This window comes from Lactuca serriola, chromosome 8, assembly GCF_051521515.1.
Source record: "Lactuca serriola cultivar US96UC23 chromosome 8, Lser_US96UC23_V15, whole genome shotgun sequence".
Taxonomy (NCBI): domain Eukaryota; kingdom Viridiplantae; phylum Streptophyta; class Magnoliopsida; order Asterales; family Asteraceae; genus Lactuca; species Lactuca serriola.
The window spans coordinates 188,264,953-188,290,634 of NC_136415.1; the positions used below are offsets into that span (position 1 = coordinate 188,264,953).

Consider the following 25,682-nt stretch of genomic DNA (forward strand, 5'->3'; position numbering starts at 1 on the left):
TGAAGTCATACTTGCAATAATAGTTTTAGACTTATCCAAGTGGGAGACTGTTGGATTAATGTCTAAGTCCATAACTATAATTGGTAAGACTTGACCCGACCCGGCATGGTCCATTTGGGTTGCATGGCATCATGCATTTGGATAGACTATAATGAGAGAAATAACACTTAAGGTTTGTTAATATATTATAAGTTCTAATATATATTAATAAGATTATTTAATTAGTATTGATCAAGAATTAATCTAGGATTAATTAAGTGATCAAAAGAAGACTAATTAAATATATGGGTTGATTGTGTAAATCATCCATACTTATATAGTGGGCTAATGCTCCATGGATTGTCAAGTTGGGCTAAAACCCATAAGATGCTCCATGGTGTATTTGAACCCATGGATCCAAGGAAATGGAAATCCATTAGGGTTTACCCTAATTGTCACTAACTATATAATGATCTTATTCTTGGAGAAAATTGGCGACTATGGGTAATAGAAAGGGCTAGCCGATTTCATGAAGTGTGTATGTTCTTTCAATCTATTCCAAGTGTATTTGGTGTTGTGTGAACCATTTGAGGTGTCACACTTGGGGCACTAGGCACTCAAGCTTCATGAAGACAATCTACATCAAAGAGGTATGTAATTCTAACTTGATATATTCATTTGAATCAATGTTATTATGCTAGTTAGGATGAATACCTTGGAAAGTTCATATTTGCATGTATAATAGAGAAAACATAGATCCAAGGTATTTAGGGTTGCATGTACACTTAGGAGTGTTAGAATGCTCAAAACCCAACAAATATGTCCAACAAAGCACCTCCAACTCCCAAATCAGATCCAACCACACAAGTACCTGAAGTGTCATCTTGGTTATCACCTTCTTCACTATCAGAAGATATCACTTGTTTCCTGCCCTTCTTTTTCTTTCGTTTATTTCCATCTGGTCCCTTAACTCTTTGATTTGAACCCTTTCTCTTCCTCTTATCTTTTTTATCAATGTTAAACTCAACTCCTTACAGCTTTCCTTCTTCAATAAATATTGGTCTGATTGATTACTAGTAGTTTTATGCCCTTCTTGTTTCTTCGACCCAACAACTTGCTCAGAAGTAGCATCTTTCGTGATATAGTACTTCCCTAATATTTTTTATTATTTCATTCAATATCTTGTCCCACACAGCATGTCCACGAGACTATCCTTATTCCCACAAGTTCAATCTTCCTCTCATGTTCCTTCTTAATCAGACAAAGTCAACACATTTAGCCTAACTGCCACCCTATAATACTTCCCCTCAGTTTCAGATGGTAGATATCTCCCTCTCCCGCCCTTTGGTACCCTTCCCTTCAGGGTCCTCAAAATGTCTCTTCTAGTATAGTATCATACACCTTCATGATGATAAACACCAAAATATAGAGATCCCTATTTCTTTCTCTACATTATCTCTGTAAGGCATCTGAAGAGGTGGAACCTCATGATACTATACTAGGAGAGAAGTTCATATCAACAGAAATAGAAAATGTTCTCCTAAGCTTGTATGAACTGTATAAATCTACCAATCACCTCAGAACACTAGATGACTAGAAAAATAAATAAAAGATGTAAAATATAAAAGTACTTATCCAGCCTCACACCAATCCAAACAGTTAATAGCAGCCTCATCTGAGAGCTTGTTTTCTTTGGAATTTGAAGCCCAGCAAAAAGCACGCCACATGATCATGGGTTCCCAGCTCAACCCAAGTGTAGTTTCAAGAGCATTACTGACAATCACAAGCTCCCATTTTGACCAATGCCACTGGAAATGCTTCAAATCTCCATGTTGAATGTCTATTACACGTGGACAATACAAGTAATTGTCTCTAGAATTTTCACGGGAAGCAGCTTTTCGTAATTGCTGATCACCACCATCTAAAGAACATGTGCACCATTTCTCAGGCATACCCCTCATATCTTCCTCCAGTTTGTGCATATTTAAGAGCTTTTGTGATTTCTCTAGCAATTCTAAAACACTATCAAGTGACTTTATGTGCATCAACTCTAAAATCCCACGACCACAACCACCCATGCTTTTTGGAGGGCAAAGAATTCTGCCATCAACCAAAGAATTCCAGTCATGAGTTTGCTTTTCCTTCGGTGCAGGATCTTCAGCAGCCTTCTCAACATAACATGTCTTTTTCCATGCTTTCCTGAATCCCTTAGGGTTTCCATGTAAGTACTCAGGCCCTGGATCATTAGGTTCAATGATAACTTCTTCTTTGTTTCCTTGAGGGTTGCATCTCGCAATTCCCAGCAACATTGAAGGCAAAGGTTATAATGACAAGAAGGGCAGCTTCTATGCAAGTCAAAAATTGATGTTTTACAGCAGTCACTGCATATATCAGGGAACAATCAAAACAGGAATACATCACCCAAGAAACAAAATCCTCAAAGACTTGTACAATCATTGAAATGAAATACCAGTGAATTTTCTTATCCAAGCTGCACTCTACCTTCTTCAAATGTACCTCCGATATAGAAGATCCTGCCCAAGTAATAAAGTCAGGAAAACCTACATAAAGTATGGTTGATTGCCATTTATCCATTCATATTGAGTTCAAGGTCAAAGATTCAAGTTCGTGTCATCCATTATGAGATCATCTATAAAAATTAAGTTAAAATGATGAAGGACGAGACTTAAGACTTTAAGTTGAGAAGTTAAGCAGAAGAAATGACTTTCCTTGCATTTCCATGAAATCTCAACAATGAACTTATCTAACTCAAACCATTTCCCATAAGAATGAAATAGTCATCATCATTAGTCAAGAATCATATATATGGCATAACCGATTTAGATTAGCTACAATGTGAACTAGAAGGTCTATATTTTAAATAAAGCAAGAAAAATGAGATAAACAGCAAAAAATACCTTGAATTCTAGACTCTATTGCTATCTCTTTCATGTGCTGCTCATTTACATGCTTTAAGAACGGAAAAAGCAAATGTAGGATGTAAATAGAATATTGAAATTTCTGATCATCATTAGGTTTGAAATCAATCTGCTCTTTGACCTAAAACCAACAACAGATTCAGTATTAAATTTCTTATCTGGTTGAGAGTAAGAACATCAATAAGTTCCATAACAAAAGATGAGCTACAGGAACCAACTATATTGTACACATTTCGCAAGCAATTTATAGAGTTGTTGTTGCCTTGGCAAACAGGGAAACACTCAGCAAACATTTCCTCTGTCATGTTAGGGTACCTACATAACAAAATAAACAAAGAGAAAAAGATGAAAACTGCCAGCGATTTAACTACAGTTTGCTTAAAAGACAATTTTCTACAATTGGGAATCAAGTTAGTAAGTTACGGAAGCATGCTTCTACAAAGGTCAATAATGGCTACTTGTTGCACCAGCAAAAAATGTAGCAACGCTGATGCCAACGCTGAAGTTTAGTTACAGAGTCTCCACGTCCTAATTCTTCCAAAACTCCATAACCTATATATGTTTTAGGACCCATGTCTGGCTTCAAAGATTTTTCAGGCAACTTGACAGCAATATTAAGGTAGCCATCACAAGGATGTGTATATTCTTTGAAGGGAAAGGAAGTGATGAATTCAACACCATGACATGGCAACCGTTCTTCACATGAATTTGATGGAGGCCAGTCTTTCAGCTTTAGGATATGAGGCCACCCTTCAGTGTCATATATACCATCCGTATACCAAGTAAAAAACTTTTGAAGATTAACATCAACCTGCATGTCATGAGAAAAGTTGATTAGGCATGTAATATATCTCAATGTAGTATTAACTTAAAGGCAACCAACAAGTAAACCCAAATCCTATATAAATGGGGTAAGAGGTAGGTAAGATGTATACAGTCCTATTTTCACCCAAGGGTAGATAGAATGCTTTCACAGATGACCTCTGGCATATGAAACGTGATCTCACAAGGATGAATAGAGGGGAGAAAGAAAAAAAAGCACATACAACGCAATAAAGTTGAATGAAAATAACGGGACAACAATAATGAGGAAAATCACTCCCTAATATTTTTTATTATTGCATTCAGTATCTTGTCCCACACAGCATGTCCACCACACTATCCTTATTTCCACAACTTCAATCTTCCTCTCATGTTCCTTCTTAATCAGACAAAGTCAACACATTTAGCCTAACTGTTATACCTCTAGATCCCAAATTCCCTGTATGTTGAAGTGACTTAATTTTTTCAACTTTAATCGCTACAGACTAGGGGTTTTTTCGTAATTCAACATATATTACATTTACAACTATGTACGCGTATAGAAATGACGTGGCATTGAAGAACCCTAGCTAGGATAGAAAAGAAAAAGTCATAGAAGAAGTTCTGGATGAGCATTAAATGTTGGATGATTGATTGAAGATTTAGGGTTCGGTTTACCTGGCAGCGGGGGTGGGAGGATGAGGAGATGAATTGCGGAAGAGTAACGGGCAATATCAAATGTTTTTCTATTTCTCAGACAAACTTGGGGTAGCTTTTGGAATCAATGGGCATTGATTGAAGATTTAGGGTTCGTCCCATCTTTTTCTTGAAACCTGTCATCATATCTCTTGGAAATAAGATCGACTTCTAGTGAACCTCTAATTTATAGAATCATTTGAAGTTTTCTCAATAGAGAAACATTATTCAACAGAAAAGGGAGAATGGGGATGAAATATCGAGAGAGAGTGAGCGAGATAGAATACACATGGTCGAGAATGAGCGACCATCAACTTACCTGATGGGAGGAACAACGAAGACAACTTGCACATTGATTTGTGGAGGAGGAAAGGCTACCTATACCTTAAACGATGCTTGAATCAGACCTATATAGGGCATCACTAGTTCATAGATGGCGACATGGATAAGTCGCAAAGCCCTTAATCTCCTTGTAAGTTTGACATAGGCATAATGTAACGATCCCAAAATCATATTATTGTCAACGTGAGGAGTCGTAAAGGGTTGGCTCTTAAACGAAGGCTTGTAAAATTGATCATTCGTCGCAGTCTCGGTGAGGTGAGATGAGCTCGAGGTCGCCAGTGGGAAGAGTTGAGCGGAGGTCTCAGGAGGTAAGAGGTGAGCAGAAGTGAGCAGATGTAACGAACTTTGCAGAGAGCATCCTTTTGAAAAAAAACCCTAGATCCCTTACGATTTTGTTATAAGATGAACAATACGCGTAGTCTGAGGCTATAGGATGCAACGATGATTGGAGGCGGCGGATGTGGGTGAGGGCTGGGGTGGAGACAAGGAAAAGAAGGCGTGGGTTTAAAAAATTGGTATTTCATTTTCCCTTCAAGGAGAACCACGTTTCATAAAAAAAAAATATAAAACGACATTCACAGAGGACGCACTTGTGCCCTCCGTGTTTTTTACTTTTTATATAAGACACTAATTTAAGGGCATGCAATAATGCATGACCTAAATCCTTAAATTTTTTGAAGAGATGACACTTTTTTAATGTCACTCTCTTTTGCGTAACATAAATCAACGAGTGTCGTGGCTTGCACGTCGTAAAAGGCTCTTTTTCTTGTAGTGAGCTCTTATATTTTCATTTGGTGTAGTATGGGAGCTGATCCCACATCTCTCATTGGAAATAAAAATGTGAATCCCTTCCTCTTATAAATAGAAGATCACACAAGCCTACGGAGCCTACACTACAAATTTTTTTGGTTCATTGACAAAGCCCTATTTGACAAGGGTTAACTTGTTTTAGATGGGTTGTGGTCTAGTTTGTAATTTAAATGTTTTGGGTTTGGGTTTAAAACCGATGAACTCGAAAACGAAGCAGTAAAAACCAAAAACTGAACCCATTGGTTTGGGTTTGGGTGTAAGTTTTTAAAATTGAGGCTATCAGTTTTGGGTTCGTTTTTAGGTCAAACCCAACCCATGCTCGGCCCTAGTACTAAGCGTATCTAAAGGATGGCTATAATAACGATTTTCAACGTTTCCTTGCAACTGGACAACATGACAACAATGTGTGATCATATCTATCATTGTGGTTTAGTATAACAACTAGGTATAATATTAGCTAAAAGGTTTGGGCAGAGTATTTACCAGGCATAATATCATTCTGATGTTATAAGCATAATTATCTAACTACGATTAGTACTAACTATGTAAAGTTGCATTCTAAACATGTATCCCTCCCCCCCCCCCCTGAAAAGGTTTGGAAAATGGGGCATCGAACTCACCTATGAGTTATGAAAACATTGCTATAGGGTAGAAACCACAATTTAGCACTTTGATAGGTGCTTAGGGCAGTGGCACGCAAATCATGGCAGATAGAGAACATATGAAAGGGGTGAGGAAATGATTTGCCGAAGCTTACTATTTATAGAAAGTTTTGGAGTGTGTACCACGTAAATATTTGTGAGCCATAGATTATTGCCATGTGTCGAAATCTTCAAGTGCCATGTCATTCTGTATCTAGGCGTATCGCCTATCCGGTGTGCGCAGCGCACCGTGCACGAGCGCCCGTGACGGTAAAAATTTAACTTTGAAATTTCGTAACTCTTGCATACAAACTTCATTATCGATGAATCTCATTAGGAATGATCTTAGAATCAACCTTTCTCTTAACCATACGATCAAACGGTTTGACCTTGGTCGATCCCTTTCGATTGGGAAGAGAAACCTGTAAGATAATAAGGATAAAATAGCCTTGGAAATTCTGAGAATTGTGATTTCACTATCAAATCAAAGTATTGGGTGGTACTCCCTAATCTTTGATTGGATAAGACTCATAAGAGAAAAGAACAGAGAATGAGTATATGAATTTTCGTAAGTACCAGAAAAAATTGACCAAAATCGGTTAAATACCTTCTTCGTCTGAAAACTGGCAAAATTGTCATAAAACAGTTTGGCAACAGTCAACAAACTGTCATAAATCCAGGTTTTCTATAAGAATTAATACCAAGTCAAAAACGGGGTTGCCGCCCCTTGGACCCCGCTTCTAGGGGCGCTGCCCCCGGACCCCTGTTCGTTCAGGGGCTTCGCCCCTAAATGACAGTCTACTTTTAATCTTGAATAAACTTAAACAAGTGTGCACTCCACACCTTCCTTACTTGTTTAATATTTATCAAGATCACTTTTGGTCAACAAAAGTAATCCCATTACACTTAAATCAAATTAGTGAAACAAATCACCAACAAAACCTTGTCTTGATCACAAATGTTACCATTGTCAATGTCCATGGAAACCTTGGGAATAAATCCACTAAGCATTTCTACTTTAGTTGTACTCTTAAGCATTTCTTATTCAGTAGTTATCAACATATAAGTCAGATCAGTAAGGGTTGCTCCTTCAGGATTACAACACCTATTTTTTCCATCTAGTCAATGTGTGATTCCATTTTCAGAACATGCGTGTAACATCCCAAAATTTACGACCAAAAAAATTTCATTTTTAATTTAATAATTATAAAACCATTTGTCTGAAAACATCATAGTACTATCTCATATCAAAACCAATGTATCCATAGTCAAAACATATCATGACAAAATAATATCAGAGTATAAATCCCATAGATCTCATGTGCGGAAACCTGGTGTGATGCACTGCAGTCATGCCGGCTCTTTTCCCTTCGAAGAGGAAATACCTTAAACCAAAATGGAAAACCGTAAGCACAAAGCTTAGTGAGTTCCCCCATCATACCATATACCGTACAATAGACATATTGTCAGGCATATATGGGTGCCCGACCTACCCTGCTGAGCATATATGGGTGTCCGGCCTACCCTGCTGAGCATATATGTGTGCTCAACCTACCCTTGCCAGTCATACCGGGGTGCCTGACCTACCCCTGTCAAGCATATCTAGGTGCTCGATCTACCCTGTCAGGCATATCTTGGTGCCCGACCTACCCTCCGGTTTATTTCAACCGGTTACGGTGACTATTTCACCCCTATCACTACCACATGATAACATAGCATAACATACTCTCAGGCATTACTGGGTGCCTGACCTACTCTTTGGTTTATCTCAACCGGCTACGGGGTCTAACCTACCCCTTCTACCACTATCACATAATATCATAACATACTAGCACATAAAGCTTAACAGATGGTGGCATACTAGGCAATTATCAAAAAGACAATCATCTCAACTATATCAACTACTAGAGGGTCGGCCTTGGTGCCATCGACCCAATTCTACTGGAAGGTAACTCACCTCGATAACTGGCAATAGCTGCAAAAAATCTTGCTTTGAAATCAACCCCTCTTAGACTCCTACACATAAATGGTTCCTTTAATTACCCTTTTCATACTCATAACCCCCTTAAGGGTCAACTTTGGTCAAGGTCAAAGTCAACATCCTGGTTAACTCAACTCGCCGAGTTGGTTCATCAACTCGTCGAGTTCCATGAATCGGGAACCCTGAATCATGATCCAACTCGTCGAGTTCTTTCACAACTCGTCAAGTTCCTCCTATCCATAGAATCAGGACTTCTCCAATCAACTCGTCGATTTTTGCCCTTTACAGACTCGGGATACTTCAACCCAACTCGTCGAGTTCCTCTATGGACTCGACAAGTTCTTCAATCTGTTGAGCCATCTTAATGGCTTAAGTCCTTATCCTTCAGATCTAAGCTCCATACTTCCACTACATATTGAAAATGTCCTTTTAAGGGTAAAATTTCCAACTTTACCCATTAATAGCCCTACTTAATGGGTTTAGCTCAAACCATAATTCTTTAAGACCTAGATCTTTATCCACAAGCCATAATACTCTAAACTAAAGCATAAAAACTGAGATCTAGACCCTAGACATCATATAAACACGTAAAGTCCCTGACTTTCCCTCCATGCATTGCCTTTTGGAACATAAAAGGCCAAAATGGCATCCTAAAACTTTCATGGGATTTCCATGGCCATAAAGTCTGCACCTTTATGCCATGAAAGTCCTTCTAGACCATAGATCTGAAAGAGTAATCACTTAGGACATCCAAGTCTCAAAAGCTAGCAAATATTGGACCAAAACATGAGAAATCACTCCAAAACCAGATCTAAACACAGAATAGACAAGTTCTCTTACAATAACAGTTATCATGCAAGTATTGACGACCACCATTTGAGATGTTGTATGGGAGGAGGTGTATGACCACGGTTTATTGGGCGAGGTCGGGCATCGGTTCATGAGGTGGTACTCAAGACTACTGATTTGATTCAATAGGTGTGCGAAAGGTTGCAAGTCGTGCAAAACCGGCACAAGAGTTATGCAGACCGGCGATGTTCGGATCTCGAGTTTTAAGTGGTGGACTTGGTCTTATGAATGTGTCACCTTGGAAAGGTGTCATCCGATTCTGAAAGTGGGGAAAGTTGGGCTCCTGATTCAGTGGTCCCTTAAGGATTACCGCTCGGGTGGGCAAGGTTGCGTATCGGCTGGATTTGCCTGATGAGCTCAGTCAGATCCACAACACCTTCCATGTTTCTTAGCTTCAGAAGTGTGTGGCTGATGATTCGATGGTTGCTCCTTTGGATGATATTCGGGCCGATGATTGCATGAATTATGTTGAGAGACCAGTGGTGATCTTGGATAAGAAGACAAAGGCCATGCGCAACAAGGTGGTATCTTTGGTCAAGGTCCAGTAGCAGCATCGAAAAGGTTCTGAATGGATTTGGGAGCTTGAGATAGAAATGCGAGAGCACTACCCTGAGTTATTTGTAGATAAGGACTTCGAGGACGAAGTCTAATTCAAGTGGAAGAGATTTGTAACGTCTAGTCTAGGTATGAATCAATTTACCTATATTTTCTTTAAAAGGGGTGGCCACAACATGGTGGAGCATCACCACGACGTGGCATATTAGTTTGGACCATAGGATTTAAATGACCCACTACGACGTGGTCTTGGGGCACCACAACGTGGCAAGTGTTTTATATGAAAACCCTAATTTCGGGTCTTGGATCCTATATAATGAACATTAAGTCTAGGGTTTCAGCCTCCATCTTCCTCCAAACCTCAAAAACCCTAACCCTAGCCTCCATTGAAGTTGTGAGCTCATTCTTAGTTCTTTTTGGTGATCTTAGAATGAGAATGAAGCTTTTGGTGAGGTGGTTACTTGGAAAGCATCATTTCTTTAGCTAAGCTTATCTCTTGGAGCTTGGTGAGAGCCCAAGACTCAACCTTTTCTTGCCATGTTGTTAGATCTCTTGTTTTTGTCCCCTTTTTCCATGATTTAGATGGACTTAAGTGATGGGATCTCATAAAGTTTGCAACTTTATGAATCGTCGGGTCAAATTGAGTAATTAGTGTCTTGGATCTGGATTATAATCAACTTTTGATGTCATGCATGGGATTTTAGTCATTAAACCCTATTTTTGACCTAAAATGGAAAATGCATGTATTGGACATGCAAGTCCATAAAGCCATGATTTTTAAGGTCACTTTGGAGTGTGAATCCATTCTGGAAACTTTAGAGATGCAACTCTAAGGATTTGGTGCTTAATGAGAATCTTGATGAATTAAGTCACCTTTAGTGGTTGGGTTTGGGACTTTGGCTTATGGAAGGATTTGAGGGATAAAGTTGGAAAGTTTACCCATTAAGACCATGGGAAGGACCAGATCTGAGCCTTGGAGTTTGTCTAGTCGAAGGAAAGGACTTAATGGTTTAAGTTGTCCAGACACATCACCACGGCGTAGTTGAGGTTGCCACGACGTGGTGACTTGGTCAAGACCCTCCTGTTTTGATGGTTTGCGGCCACAACGTGGCGACTAGGTGGGTTGACTTTTGAATTTTGAATTTGACCTAGATTTTGACCAAAGTTTGACCTAGGGGTATTTTTGGTATTTTGATCTATATTGAAACATCCCAAAATTCAAGGCCAAAAAATTTCGTTTAATTTAATAATAAAAACCATAGTCAATAAACCTCATATAAAAATCATAATCAATGTATCTCAAAATATTATAACAACTGTCAAGTATATCAGTGTATAAACATCCCAGGCTGAACAAATGGTGTGTGCACTGCAATCTTCCCGAGCTCCTCTTTTGAAACTGAGTACCTAAAACCAAAACTGAAAACTGTAAGCACAAAGCTTAGTGAGCTCCCCCAAACTACCACATACCATACAATAACATATAAACACATATTGGGCCTTGCTCATTGCATCGGACCGAAGTCCGGAACTAACCAGGGCCTTGCCCTCTGCATCGGACCGTAGTCCGAAAACTGCATCGGACCAAAGTCCGAAACTAACCAGGGCATTGCCCTCTGCATCGAACCGTAGTCCAGAAACTGCATCGGACCGAAGTCCGGAACTAACCAGGGCCTTGCCCTCTACATCGGACCGTAGTCCGGAAACTGCATCGGACCGAAGTCTGGAACTAACCATGGCCTTGCCCTTTGCATCGGACCATAGTTCGGAAATTGCATCGGACCGAAGTCTGGAACTAACCAGGGCCTTGCCCTCTGCATCAGACCGAAGTCCAAAAACTGACTGAACATAGCATAGCATAATCATAACTACTTGCATAAACACATATACTGCATACTGCATCGGACCGAAGTCCGGAACACATAACACAAAGACATGCTTGAATCACAAAGACATCAAGCACACTGAACTACTGCATCGGACCGAAGTCTGGAACTACTGCTAACTAAACGGGTCGGCATTGTGGCCGTAGACCCGTTCCTACTGGAAGGAAACTCACCTCACACTGCTAAAGTCCCACTGACAAAACCACAGTTGCTCGATGATAGATTCCCGATCTGTCAATATCAAAATAACACCTAATTAATAATTGGGTTCTAACACACATTCATAAATCCATGCTTGGGGTAAAAGACTATTTTACCCTGTAACTTAGCTTGACTCAAGCCCAAGGCCCAAATCAAAGGCCTAAAAGTCTAATAATGGACCAAGGCCCAACTATGGCCCAATTATCCAAATTGGGCCCAAACCTCTACATGGACTTCCCTTAAGGCCCAATTGTTCAGTCCAGTCCAACATGTCTCCTTCTAAGGGACCAATATCATACAACCATCTAGGCCCAAACTATGGCCCAATTTTCCAAATTCGGCCTAATCCTTCATATGGGCCTTACCCTAAAGCCCAACTAATTACTCTAGTCCATTTGATTACTCTTGGATGGCCCATAATAAACCAATTACCAAAGCCCAAACGAAAGGCCCAACTCAAGACCCAAGTGAAACTAGGGTTTCACATAAAATGGCAATTAGGGTTAAGTCTTTCTTACTTAACCATTAAGGACTTAATCCATTAAGTCCTTTACTCTACTAGATAAGTAATATGTGATATTTGGGCTTAATACACAATCCAATCCCAAAGGCTCAAAAGTGGGTCCAAATAAGTCCAAGGCCAAAATACTCACAATTAGGGTTTTCCACCCAAACATGGCCCAATGGGTTTTGGCTAGGTCCATTAGGGTTTTTCTTGTGGGGCACCACCCACTACCACCTCAGGTAGTGGTGGTCAACAGCAGCACACGGCGATGGCCACCACCTTACGGTGGCGGTTACTATTATTATTTTCATTATTCCATGCTAATTACAATTACAAGGCTTTTATCCAAAATACACACACTAACTAATATAAGCACACACAACCACACCATGGTGGCCGGCGGTGGCTCGTGGTGGTGATACCTTTTCCGGGATCAAATTCCAGCCATACACACATACACTCACCAACTGCAACACACGCATCTTCACGTCTTTTGCTCGGAAAGAGAAGCCAACCACCCACCTAGCGGTGTATGGTGGCGACAGCAACAACTCTTGCGATAACAGCCACCACCTCACGGTGGTGGCGGCGGTTCTATTGATTCTCAGCCAAGAAACACACGCCCATAGCACCAAAACTCGCACATACATCTTCGAATACGCACTAGCCCCAGCCACCCCTGCGGTGGCGTGAAGCAGATGAGTAGAAAACAACAGAATATTCATCGGGATCCCACAGCGTCGCAACACCGGGCAGAAGCGGAGAAGGAGAGGAAGAATACAGTAGGGAGGTGGTCGTCCGACATCCAAACAGTAGCAACGACTAGGCTATCTCGTCCCTCCACCGCTCATAACTAAACATCGACTTCACAGCTTACCCTTCGTCGTTCACAGCACAGAAACCTGGTCTCGGTGGTCCATGTCACTAACAGCGTCGCCGGCAGTGGATAGCGACTTGGTCGGATCGGAAAAGAACGAGGAGAGGGAGATGGCGGCTACTTCACTCATGGCGGCTGGAACCTTTAGGTTTAGGGTTTGTCATGGTGAGGGTGGCGGGTTATATCCCCGACCACTTTAAATCTTTCGCAAAATTACAACTCTGGTCCCTCTGTCTCTAATTTAATTCGAATTAGATCAATATTTTACCTTTTTAACCCATGCCATCTAAAATCTTTACAATTCAACTCTATATGTTACCATTTAGGCCCTAAGCCTCCAAAATCTCTTCAAATTAAGTCCCAATAGATTACCAAGTAGTCCCTGCCCTTATAATTATTTACAGAACCAATCCAAAACTTACACATTTAGCCCCCGACTTCTAATATTGTAACAATTAACTCCTCGAGACCAACTCTTATTATAAAATTATTGATTTTAGGGCTACTATCCATTCCTCAACTTTATCTATTTATTCATTTAATAAACGGGGTGTTACATATATTTTGAATTTTGGTCGCTGTATTTTTAATGGTAGCTGGTCGAGTTGATTTCGGAGCAGCATGTTGTTTCAATTTTTCATCTATCTATGAGGTGAGTCTTCTCACTATATCCATGGGTCGAAGGCACCAATGTCGGCACATTATTGTGCTATCTAGGATGATAGTTGTTATGTGGTTTATATGTGGTTGTATGATGGGTTGAAATAAACCCAGGGCGGGGCCCACTATTATATGTTCAAGTTGAAATAAACCCCAGGGTGGGGTCCACTATTGTATGATTGGGTTGAAAGATACCTAAGGTCGGGGCCCATATGTGTTGATCGGGTTAAAATACACCCCAAGGCGAGGCCCCAGGGTTGGGCCCATATATATATATATATATATATATATATATATATATATATATATATATATATATATATATATATATATATATATATATTAGGTTGGAATATACCCCAGGGTTAAGCCTAGTTGTATGTTTTGGTGTGTGGTACTTTGGGGAACTCACTAAGTTTTGTGCTTACAGTTTATCTTTATGGTTTCAGGTACTTCCGATTCAAAAGGAAGGGTCTGGCATGATGGCACAATGTCCTCCCCTCATGATTTCCACAATTGAAGGATTGTACTCTAAAATTTTGGATATTATATTTGGTGATGGCTTTTGGAACAATTAATGGATGAAATTAATAGTCTTTTAATAAAAAAAAATTATCACTGTTTTTGGGTTGTTACAGTGAGATTTTAAAAGATTCTAGTACTTTATAACATTATACTTTTAATGTGATTATGTCATATCGAACCCGTTCGGCTAATGATCCTCCACCACACAAAGGAGCGGTGGCTGAAAAGGACACCAATTCAACGGTCATTTTATAGTTTGTTTTCTTATACCCCTCTTATATCATGGCTTCGTGAATGTGGCGTATTAGAGATTCGACTGACTTTTCTTATACATATAGTATTAAATGTTTTAATATATGTATATATATATATATATATATATATATGTGTGTGTGTGTGTGTGTGTGTGTTTTAAAACTTGTTAAAACACATGGTTTAAATATTAAATATCTAAATTAATCATATAATTAATTAATCAATTTAAACCTAATATGATTTAATTGTCTTCTTTTAATTAAACAATTAGTTAAATTAATTAAATCATTTAAGAATTAAATAATTATCTTTGATTATACCTTTAATTAAATAATTCAAATTTAATTTTAATCCTTATAATTTTCGAAATTAGGGTTAGGGTTATCAAGTTTTAATTGTTCAAATTTTAAGACATTTAAAATAACAAATAAGGAAACTAGAAACCCTAAGAAAACCCTAGGGATGTTCGAAAGTAGGTGAGGAGGCTAAGGTTTGACGAAACCCTAGCAATTATCGAAATTTGCAAGAGGCAAGGGTTTATTTTCGATAAACCCTAGCTTGATCAATTCACCTCATGCATAATCAATTATGAGACCAAGGCTCTGATGCAACTGATGGGTTTTATAGGTTATAAAATTACATGTGAATACAAAAAAATCACTTAACACTTAAGGATACATGCAACCTATAGGGATTCATGTCTTCACAATTAATATCAACATACTGTGAATATCCAGAAACCTATAGAACCCTAGTATAATCTAAAAATACAAGAGTTTGGGTTTACATACCTTAGAATTATTATAGAAAATAGTTCTCTTGGTTCCTTCTAGATCTTGGAAAGCTAGCACCAAAAGTATGATGTCTCTAATAGCTCACACCCAAAACCAAAAACCCTAGAATGAGAAGTAGAAAGGACAGATGAAGGAATTTTCGTTCATAACCCTCTTAGAAAGGTTTTGCATGAATTTTGACTCCCAATGGGTCCTATTTATAGTTTAGGTATCTTACATGCAAAGCCATATTTGAATTGATTAAAGAACAAATTTAATCCTAGTTTAAATCATTTCCTTATATGCAACTATTCCAAAAACCCTAGGAATCCCTCAAAAACCTTTCATGTCATGGAGGGTTCTAAAATTGCTTTTTTTGTTCAACTATTAAACAATTACAATTCACCTTTTGTACCTTTAATTAATTCTAGATTAATTATGACTAATAATTAATTCATTCTAATTAATTTATTAACCATATAAATTAAAAAATCAATTATTTAACCATTGATGTCATATTAATTTATTAATCACATAATAAATTAACAAATCAATTATCTATTTCTAATTAATACATTACTCATATAATATATTAACAAATCATTTTCCCATAATTTCCAATTAGTTTATTAATCATATAATAATCTAATAAATTATATTTCTCTCTCCTAATATCATTTTTAGCTATTTCTGGTTATGAGGGCAATCCAAAAATGACTTTGTTTCTAATTATAAGTTTACACCAATTTAGTTATGAGCTTAGACACATTAATCCAATACACACGTCTCTCGTACCAAATTAGGGTTGCATTAAATTATATATATATATGGGAGTTGACCTAGGTGACCTAGGATTCAATGTCCGTGTAATGGACCCTCTGACAACAAATTCTGCATAAAGTCAACTTGCCCTTTGATAGAGACAATTGGTTTTGATGCATGTCGAAGCATCGAAACATTATTGTAACTCTTCAGCATTTGTATAACTCTCTTTGCTAAGAACATCTATTGGGACTTTCTATGCCTACGAACTGTTCTGAACCATTATGAACCATTACAAAGCTTTAAATTAGTTTGGAAGCACTAAACTCACTACCTCCATTAAACTCCACATCTCAACAAATTAATTGCATACATTTAACACCCCCCACCCCCACCCCTCTTACCTCATTATGTTGTTGTGGTTGTTGAACTTTTACGAATATGTGCTATCAACATGAACAATAAAAGCATAGTATAATCGCTCGAACATGTTATATCCTTTAGTCCTAAAATGAAAGGTCAATGCACACTTTATGTCAAAAAAAATGTTGCAGAAATATAAAAACAACTATATACAAAAAAACACAACATACTTCCGTTTATTTTTTTATTTAGCATCCTACTTTCATTTCCTTTTATTACGTCATTGTACTTAAAAAATCATTGTTACATTGTACTATAAAAACCTACTCAATTAGTACATACAATTTTCTTTCTGTGTAGAACATGTACTTTTAAAATATAATATTATATTTTTTTTTATTGTATTTTGAATGAAATTGTTATAATTTTATAAATTTTCCAAATTACATTAATTTACTACAAAGAAACAAAAATAAGATGTGACAACCTGATAATGGAAGTGTATTTGCTCTTTCATGCATAAAACCCTTAAAAAGGTAAAAACCTTGTTACATAATTTAACCCTAATAATATAATAACAGCAAAAAATAAATACCCAAATGTAGAGAACTTCACTACTACATAAAGTTTCATCCTTGGGATCTAAATTCCTTCATCCAAAGAGTTGTACATCGTGCTACATAACATATACATCGGATGATTGCTGCTGAAAATTTATACATGTTTACTCTGTTTTCGTGTTGTATAATCATCATTTACAAAAAAGTGTACATGCTAAATGAGGTTTAATTATTCTCTTGGTAATCGTTTTTCCTCCTCCACTTGTTCAAGCAAGGCTTGTAGTTCAGCTTCAGTTAGACCCTCCAACCGTTTCTGTATTGAAATGTTACAAGTGACACTTTAAATAAATAAAAAATAATGACAAAAAAAATCAAAAATAATGTGGGACACATCTTATTCAACTCACCTCCATAACTTTCATTTCATAGTCACGTAACTGTTGTGCATATGTCATTTCTTTATTTGAGACCCGAAAAATATAAGTTGAAATCCATCCAACTGTAAGACCTAACACCAACACTAACTGGACAACATTCCCAGCTTGCAAAGGATCAACTCCAAAAAACTGCAAAAAAAAATGTCCAAAAAATTGATTGGAAATAGCATCCTACTTTGATTTCTGTATATTACACCATTGTATACTGAAAAATCAAATCCTATTTTTATTTTTCTTTTTATTAGAACATTAAAAGGAAGTATGATGCTATAATAAACAAATTAATGGAAGCACGTGGCTATTTCTTTCATTCAAGAATCAAGATACACTTTCAATGATGATAAGGGAAAAAAAAGGGGGGGAATGTAGTGGACAAAAATCAAGAAACATCAATCAGTTGTAATGACAATTAATGGGATTGGGTGGCCCAGGCTGCAAAATGGGTCTCTTTCAAAGATCTTTGAAAAAGTGGATTTGTTTCAGATTATTTTGCAAAAATGGGTCTCCTTATACCAAATGATTGCTTTTATTTTTGATATTTATCCAAATTAATTATTGTTTACAACATTATTTTATTTTCAATATTGGTATCATTTTGAAGGTATCAACGAGATCTTTTTAATGATGTAGTTTGTTTAAAAATATTACCTTAATTTTAAAACAAAACTACAAAAATGGTCCCTGTGGTTTACCAAAGGTCACAAACTCAGTCTCTACTAACTTTTTTTTTACGAACATGGTACCTGTGGTTTCCAAAACTTGCATGAATGACCCTTTTCGCTGACGTTGTTACTGTTAATCCGTTAGTGAGAGGGCATTTTGGTCTTTTCAAGTAGCAAGGACCGAGTTTGTGAATATGGGTAAACCATAAGGAGCATTTATGTAATTTTCTCTATATCTTATGTTTATGAGTTTGTGCATTTTTCACCCTTTTACTTTTTAAAATGTCACTTTAACCCTTCTTTTTGAACTTCGTAAAATGTTACTTCACCCCTCCATTTTTTTTTTTAAATCGTATTTATCCCACCCTATTATATATATAATTTGATTTTCCTTAATAACTTTAAATTTATACCGACACATATATAAAAATAAACACGTAAAAGATTAGTTTTTTTAGGTGAACGAACAAAAGTTATTAAGGAAAGTCAAATTATATATAATAGGGTGGATAAATATGAAAATTTTAAAAAAATATATATATATAGAGGGGTGAAAGTAACATTTTACGAAGTTCAAAATGAAGGGTTAAAGTGACATTTTAAAAAGTAAAAGGGTGAAAAATGCACAAACTCATAAACATAAGATATAGAGAAAATTACATAAATGGTCCTTATGGTTTACCCATATTCACAAACTCGGTCCCTGCTACTTGAAAAGACCAAAACACTAACGGATTAACAATAACGGTGTCAGCAAAAAGGCTCATTCATGCAAGTTTTGGAAACCACAGGGACCATGTTTGTCAAAAAATATAACAGGGACCGAGTTTATGACCTTTGGTAAACCACAGGGACCATTTTTGTAGTTTTGTCTAATTTTAACTATGCATTACAATAAATGAATTTATATAGAAATATAATAAGGGTATAAAATATAATTCTAAAAAAGGATACAAGAATTTTCATTGTAAATAGAAAAGGGTATAAATGATAATATTATTTTCAAAAACAAGATCTGCTTCATACCCATCACCGGATTTGCTCTCTTTTTTTTTCTCAAAAAGACCTATTTTTGGAAATAAACCCATTTTTACAGAGATTGGGCTAGATCCAAGAGTAAAGAGGCCCAACAGAGAAAACATAAATAAAATTATAAAAAAGGAAAAGAAAGGATACCTCCAATCCACTTTTCAGACCAATCCCAAAAAACGTTACTCCAAGTCCAATAAAAAGAACATCTTTCCTACTATACCCAAATGGAACCTGCAATAAACAACCCGTAGATGAGATTATAAAATTTAACAACTTAATAAATATAAAGCATATAACTGCTTTCATCGCCTTAAATTTTTTAAACATTTGATTTCATCACAAAATGGTAAAGCAAAACAATATTAGATGTTAACATAAAGCATCACAAACAAAAAGGGTAAACATCAGCCTAATTGGGAATGAGGGCATTTATGTCTTTTACAGTTTTATGTAGCTATAGGTTTTTGCTTAAACCAAAACAAGAAATTAAAGATATTAATATGAAACATGATTCAGTGGATACTCGAAAGTCAAATATGGGCATCTTTAATTTGGGATGGAGAGAGAAAATAGAAGTGAAAAATATGAAACTTGCCTTGCTTTTAGTAGATGAGTCATCAGTAACACCATCAGGGGTTGAGGAATTGCTGCATCTGGGGGTTATAAATGTCATTTTCTTAGATATTAACCCGTGAAATTCTCTTGCTGAATAAGAAGGATTTCTGGTTGTTGAAAATCTATGAGAAATAACTCTTTCTAGAAGAAAAAGAAGGATAAATAATTAGAAATTCTCAAAGAAGCATACACGAAAGTCGTATGAAAGTATAGTAATGGTAAACTATTACATGGAACTGGAATAATATACGATTGAAATTAGACCAAAATGTAATATCTCTAGTTTAAAGGCATCAGTAAATACAAATATTTACTTCCAAAATATGCAACCTTCCATCCCACATGCAATACTAAATGACAAATTTGAGAAAATTTGCTTGAAAACACCCCTCACAAAAATATGCTCAATAATGACACCCTCTGAAAAATACGTCTTTCTTTTCTTTTGTTCCAAAAACGCCCCTCCCAAACACCCCCACCCCCAATAAAACTATTGGGAGTGGCGGTATGGGAGCGCTTGGGAGGGGCATATTCGGAACAAAAGCAAAGAAAGACACATTTTTCAAAAGGTGTCATTTTTTAGCACATTTTTGAGAGAGGAGGTGTTTTCAGGCATAATTTCTTGAATTTCCCATTGAATACACCAATGCATACAAACTAACTGTTAGTAGAAATTAAATGTTGGTGCACATGCTAAAAACTTCAAATGATATGACATAAATACGTGGCAAAAATGGAAGGTGCAGAAGAGCTTCACATATTAAGAGGAAGAAATCAGGCCTGAAAGCTCCACTTTCTCCATATGGAATGATCCAGTAACTTCTTTTTTACATAATCTTTACAAAATTTATAGAACCAAAGTGTTCCATCTTATTTGCAATACTCTTTGACCTCTTAATGAATTATGGTTATATACATACACAAGTGTATTCACCCATCATACTTATAGCCTACTTTCATCATCTAGTGAGATTATCACTATCTTCCTTAAGAGCACTACATGGTGTATGAATCCTACTCTTTTTCTTATAACCAACAAAGTTGCATTTTTATCCATAGTCATCTAGCTTCTTTAATGGAGCCAAAATTTCTAAGATGCCTAATTGTTGCCTTGCAACCACTCCATGCTTCATTAGGTTCCTAAGATATTATACTAGTCTTAAATCCCCCTACTCCAAAGAAGTACATTTTTTCAATCAATCTCATGTCATATATGTTTTGTTATCCATGTACCTTAATTTTATTTGGCTTGTGTTGCCTGGTTCCCAAAAAAAATGCAAACAACAGATTGTTGAAAAATCAAATAAACTTTTTTTAATCAAATGTCGTGACACTTTTAACATAATAGGAGATTCTCATAGACAATATGTTACTAAAACCATCCAACTTTAAAGGAACTGTGAAAACCATGCAATTTCTTCAATCAGGTACAGTTTTCTGTTTGAAATTACCTAAAATAATCAATTTTGAGAAGGAAAATGGTTTTAGTTTAAGATTAAAGCTCATTGACCAAATTAGAAACGAACTGAAAGTATGCTCTTATTCATTACAATAGAGAGTCTACCTGATCAAACTTAATATAATCAAAAAACAAAGGGAACAACTAAACAAGTGAGATAAGCTTATAACTTTCGAAACAAAAGGAAGGTTTACAACTTTCGTGAACTTTCATAACCGAAATTTTTACATTCCGAGTCGCTAATCAACCATAAACAAACATATGTACAAATTACAACTAGTAGCAATGATTCTAAGCCCTAAATTTAGTTTCTGAAATTCAACAAACCTTGACATGGAACTTGAATAGTAATTGGCTTCAGCTGGGAAAGAGGAAGAACTGAAATGCCTACGGAAGATGTACTCGCCATGGCTATTCTCTTCATTCCGATTGGATTAGAAGCCATCGCTACAATTTTGCTCCCACTCTTTAGGAATACCTCACAAATATAATCCTTTTATTTTCAATCAATAGCCTTATAGAGTTTATATTCTGTCACATTTAGCCCATAAACTTTAGGTTTTGATAACTTTTCCCCTCTAACTTAAAAATATAATTTTGTTTCTTCTTGTTCTGTTCAACCGGAAGGTTTATGAATGGTCGACTTTTGGGTGTTGTTTGTTTTTTCTTAGATAAAATGTCTGCAGTCTGCGGACTATATCTGTAGACCTCTGCAGCAGAAGAGGTAGATCAAACTTCTGCAGTCTGCAAAAAAAAAAAAAAAAACTGTTTGTTTTTTTAACATCTGCAGACTATTAAAATAAACTAAAATCTAAATAAACTGGTTTTTTAAACTACAAAGTGATTTTTTAATATATTTATGACTTTGTTATAAATAATTAACACATCTAAATAGACTTTTATGTATTATTATATAAAAATTGAAAATAAATACAAATTAATGTATATATTTGATAAAAACCAACAATTTTGATCGCAAAGTTATGTTTAAACATTGTAATTAAGAATCAAAGAATTTGATATATAAATGAATCAAAAAAAAAAAACTTCAATTTTTTCAATTAAATCAATTAAAAACGTGTAATAATTATTTTTTCTAAGAAATTAATGATGCTTTATTAAATGATATTTTATAAAATTTGGGACAAAAAAATATGAGAATATATTATTATTATTTAATATTTATATAAACAACTTCAACGACCATTATTGTAATAAACTTTTATTTATAAATTTGTCAAAAATATCATGTTTGTGTCGTCAAACTTTTTTTTTAAGTACTGTAACTTTTTTTTTCAAATTGTTTATCACTAATAAAATTGGAATAAATATAAACTTAAAAAAAAAACTAAAAAAAATAAAGTATATATGTTTTTTTAGGCTATAAGATGTATGAAGATGTTAGAAGACTTTGGTCCACATCTGCGCCAAGAAGAGGGTGCGCAGACATTTTTAGGTCTGCAGTCTTCAAAAAAACAAACAGTCTGCTGAGGCTAATGTTTGCGCATGGTCTGCGCCACACAGACAGAAGAGGTCAGGAAGATCTGCAGACAAAAAACAAATATCACCTTGATAACAGGGGAAAGAGCTACTAGACAATTTTGTTTCAATCGCATTAAGTAATTGGTGGTAGAGACTTAATTTGGATAGATTGCCTACAAAAGAGAATTTAAATAAAGGTATTTATACATTGATGAGTATATCCATTATCTTATGTTTGATACCCAAGGGAAGCAAGATGTAGATCTTGTCATCTCTTGTTTTGTGGCTTCTTCCCTTTGGACCCAAGATATGTTATTTTTTGTTCGGATTATTCTTGTGTTATTTTTTCCGTTTTGACTATCATTGTGTTATTTTTTTCGGTTGGATTATCTATATGTTATTTTCGTCGTTCAGACTATCCATGTATTATTTTTCGTTAAGATTATCTATTTGTTATTTTTTTCGTTCAGACGTTAATTTTTCAATCGGACTATCTATGTGTTATTTTTTTGTTCGGGGTATCTTTGTGTTATTTTTTCCGTTGAACTATCCATTTGTTATTTTTCCGTTCAGATTATCATTGTGTAATTTTTTTGTTCGAAATATCATGTGTTATTCTTTTGTTGTGATTTTTGTAAAAAAATTATTGAACAATACATAGATAGTTCGAAAAAAAACATAAATATAGTCCAAACAAAAGAATAACGAAAAAAATAACACGATGATAATCCGACCGAAAAAAATACAAATAATAGTACAGACGAAAAAAATAACTCATAGATAATCGAAACAAAAAAATAGCACATGGATAATTCGAACGAAAAAATAACACATGTATATGATCTGAACGAAAAAATAACTTAGGGATAATCCAACCGAAAAAAAAATACAACGATAGTCCAAACGAAAAAAATAACATAGGGATAGTCCTAGTGAAAAAATAACCAAATAATAGTACTAACGAAAAAAGGATATTGATAATTCGTTGAAAAAATAATATAAAGATAGTCAAAACAAAAAATAACATATTGATAGTCGGAATGTTATACATGGTGTCTATGGGGTGTCTATATACAACTACAACGATAGTTGGAAATAAGAATTCATATTAATATTAATTTGAATGTCGGTCAATTATTTGAACGAATATATGAACAACTCTTTGTAAAACACACAGGCATACATACTACATACATACATACATACATACATACATACATACATATATATATATATATATATATATATATATATATATATATATATATATAGCTAGGTTCAAATGTTTTTAGCAAATAGTGTGTGCCTTAAATGCATCAATGAGAATTCAGGAAATGATAATTCATTAATTAAATTAAAAAAGGGTATAGTAAAGTTAGTATATCTAATTATGGTAAAAATCATTCAATTAATCTCTCATTAATTAGTTAAACCCTAGAAAACCACCATCCCTTTATCAGTCAGTCGTCGCTCACAAAACTATCTCGCCTCCTCACAAAATTCTCTACTCTGGTTCTTCTTCTTTCACGACCCTCCTTCGTCTGCATCAAGCATCATCTTTTTCTCTAGCGATCCCTCCATCGACTCTCCATTGTTACCTATTTCAGCAAAGAAAAATGAGACAGCTGCTCAAGCAATATTTGTTTCCTCGTCTACATATGTTGAAGATCATAATGATATCAATAGCGAAAGGTCTCATGGTATGATTGATTTCAGGTTGAGGATGATGGCTAGGGTTCAGTTTAAGACTGGTGCTTCGTGGTCTAAACGTCGGATTCTGAAGATTTATGCCCTAATTTGTTGACTGGGGTTGCTTCTTCTCGTTGTCGACAACAAGAAATCCAGGGAAAAGCAACAGCAGCAGATGGCGGTGAAGAGGTGCTCGGTGCCTGTTGTGGAGTCTGCAAAAGGAGGTGAAAACGAAGGCAGCAGGGGATTTTAGGTCGTCAACGACACCACCAAGAAACTGAATTGGTATGCTCTTGTACTAATCATAACATGTTTTTTAGTTGTATCTCCAGTTCTCGACCACCAAGAAACTGAATTGGTAAGACTCTCACTAATTTTTTTTGAAGAAACTGAAGAAGCACACCAAATGTTTGATAAAATGCATAGTTGAAATCTAGGTTTTTTTTAATGCATCTTGATGTCGATCATTCTGCTAGAATGGAATATCGAATTCTAATTTTGTTAGAATAGAATCTTGAATTCTTGTCAACTTAAGCAATGAATTACCCTAACCAATTCTGTCAGAATAAAATTGGTTTATAATATTGTTATTGGTCTCGATTCTTATGAAATAACATTCTATATAATGAAACATTACATTCTTTCAGAATAATATACATTGCAAGTTTAGAGATGATTGTTAATATTGGTTTGTAGAAATTATAGTTATATTCTATTTGAATATATATCACATTCTATTAGAATTTATTGTTTTATTCTATTTAATGCACTAAAAATTTTAATATTTGAAAGTTGATTATGTTTTCCTTGTGAATTTAGGTTTTGAAGAGGTTGCCATTAATGTGGAAAATGAAGAAAATATGGAGAACGATAATATTCTTTCGGAATAGAGTAGTGTTTTTGTTAGATTTTGATGTTTTTTCTTTTGTTAACCATTTTTAGTTTTAATCTTTAAGAATAAATGTAATCCTTAAACTATTATTAGTCATAATTTTTTTAGAATGATTGTAATAATTGTTTATAGTCTTTTTGTTTACGGATGAATGTAAATAGTGATTCTTAAAGAATAAAATCCGTATTCTTTAGAAAATGTTATTCTTGATAATATGTTGTATAATTCTTTAAGCATGTTTAATATAAAAAGTATCTTGAATGAAATAATATTATGTAAGAATAAAACCGCAAATATATTTATTAGTTTATTGTTGACTTTTTTTCATTCTAACATAATAAAATCGATTATTATTAAAAGTAATATTATAATTTAATTAGAACTAATTTTAAAAAAAAAATCAGATTTTTTTAAAACGAAGGGAATTAATGATCCCTTAAAATCCGAAAATTAT

General features: G+C 35.4%; 2 protein-coding genes across 2 annotated transcripts; both read right to left on the minus strand.

The window, feature by feature from the left end:
• Window positions 1–1,610: 1,610 nt before the first annotated feature.
• On the minus strand, window positions 1,611–12,910 carry LOC145067685 (lysine-specific demethylase JMJ26-like). The gene is made up of 7 exons (XM_079014769.1): window positions 12,569–12,910; window positions 3,386–3,729; window positions 3,137–3,233; window positions 2,898–3,039; window positions 2,450–2,513; window positions 2,269–2,360; window positions 1,611–2,200 (listed from the first exon to the last, which is right to left on the minus strand). The coding sequence occupies exons 1-7, from the start codon at window positions 12,908–12,910 to the stop codon at window positions 1,611–1,613; spliced, it is 1,671 nt and encodes a 556-aa protein (XP_078870895.1).
• A 4,092-nt stretch (window positions 12,911–17,002) lies between these two features.
• LOC145066534 (uncharacterized) lies at window positions 17,003–21,647 on the minus strand. The gene is made up of 5 exons (XM_079013818.1): window positions 21,493–21,647; window positions 19,687–19,847; window positions 19,236–19,322; window positions 17,368–17,526; window positions 17,003–17,273 (listed from the first exon to the last, which is right to left on the minus strand). Exons 1-5 carry the CDS (start codon window positions 21,608–21,610, stop codon window positions 17,190–17,192), a joined length of 609 nt encoding a protein of 202 aa, XP_078869944.1. The 5' UTR covers window positions 21,611–21,647; the 3' UTR covers window positions 17,003–17,189.
• Between the last annotated feature and the right edge of the window lie 4,035 nt (window positions 21,648–25,682).

Excerpts from the sequence above, each read along its gene's own strand:
- LOC145066534 (XM_079013818.1), bottom strand. The coding sequence starts at position 21,610 with ATGGCTTCTAATCCAATCGGAATGAAGAGAATAGCCATGGCGAGTACA. Across the intron at positions 19,848-21,492 it reads TATTCAAGTTCCATGTCAAG|AAAGAGTTATTTCTCATAGA; the intron begins GTTTGTTGAATT and ends TTTTTCTTCTAG. Across the intron at positions 17,274-17,367 it reads ATGAAATGAAAGTTATGGAG|AAACGGTTGGAGGGTCTAAC; the intron begins GTGAGTTGAATA and ends ATTTCAATACAG.
- LOC145067685 (XM_079014769.1), bottom strand. The coding sequence starts at position 12,910 with ATGAATATTCTGTTGTTTTCTACTCATCTGCTTCACGCCACCGCAGGG. Across the intron at positions 3,234-3,385 it reads CGTTGCTACATTTTTTGCTG|GTACCCTAACATGACAGAGG; the intron begins GTGCAACAAGTA and ends TTTGTTATGTAG. Across the intron at positions 2,201-2,268 it reads ATGTTGCTGGGAATTGCGAG|ATGGAAACCCTAAGGGATTC; the intron begins ATGCAACCCTCA and ends CTGAGTACTTAC.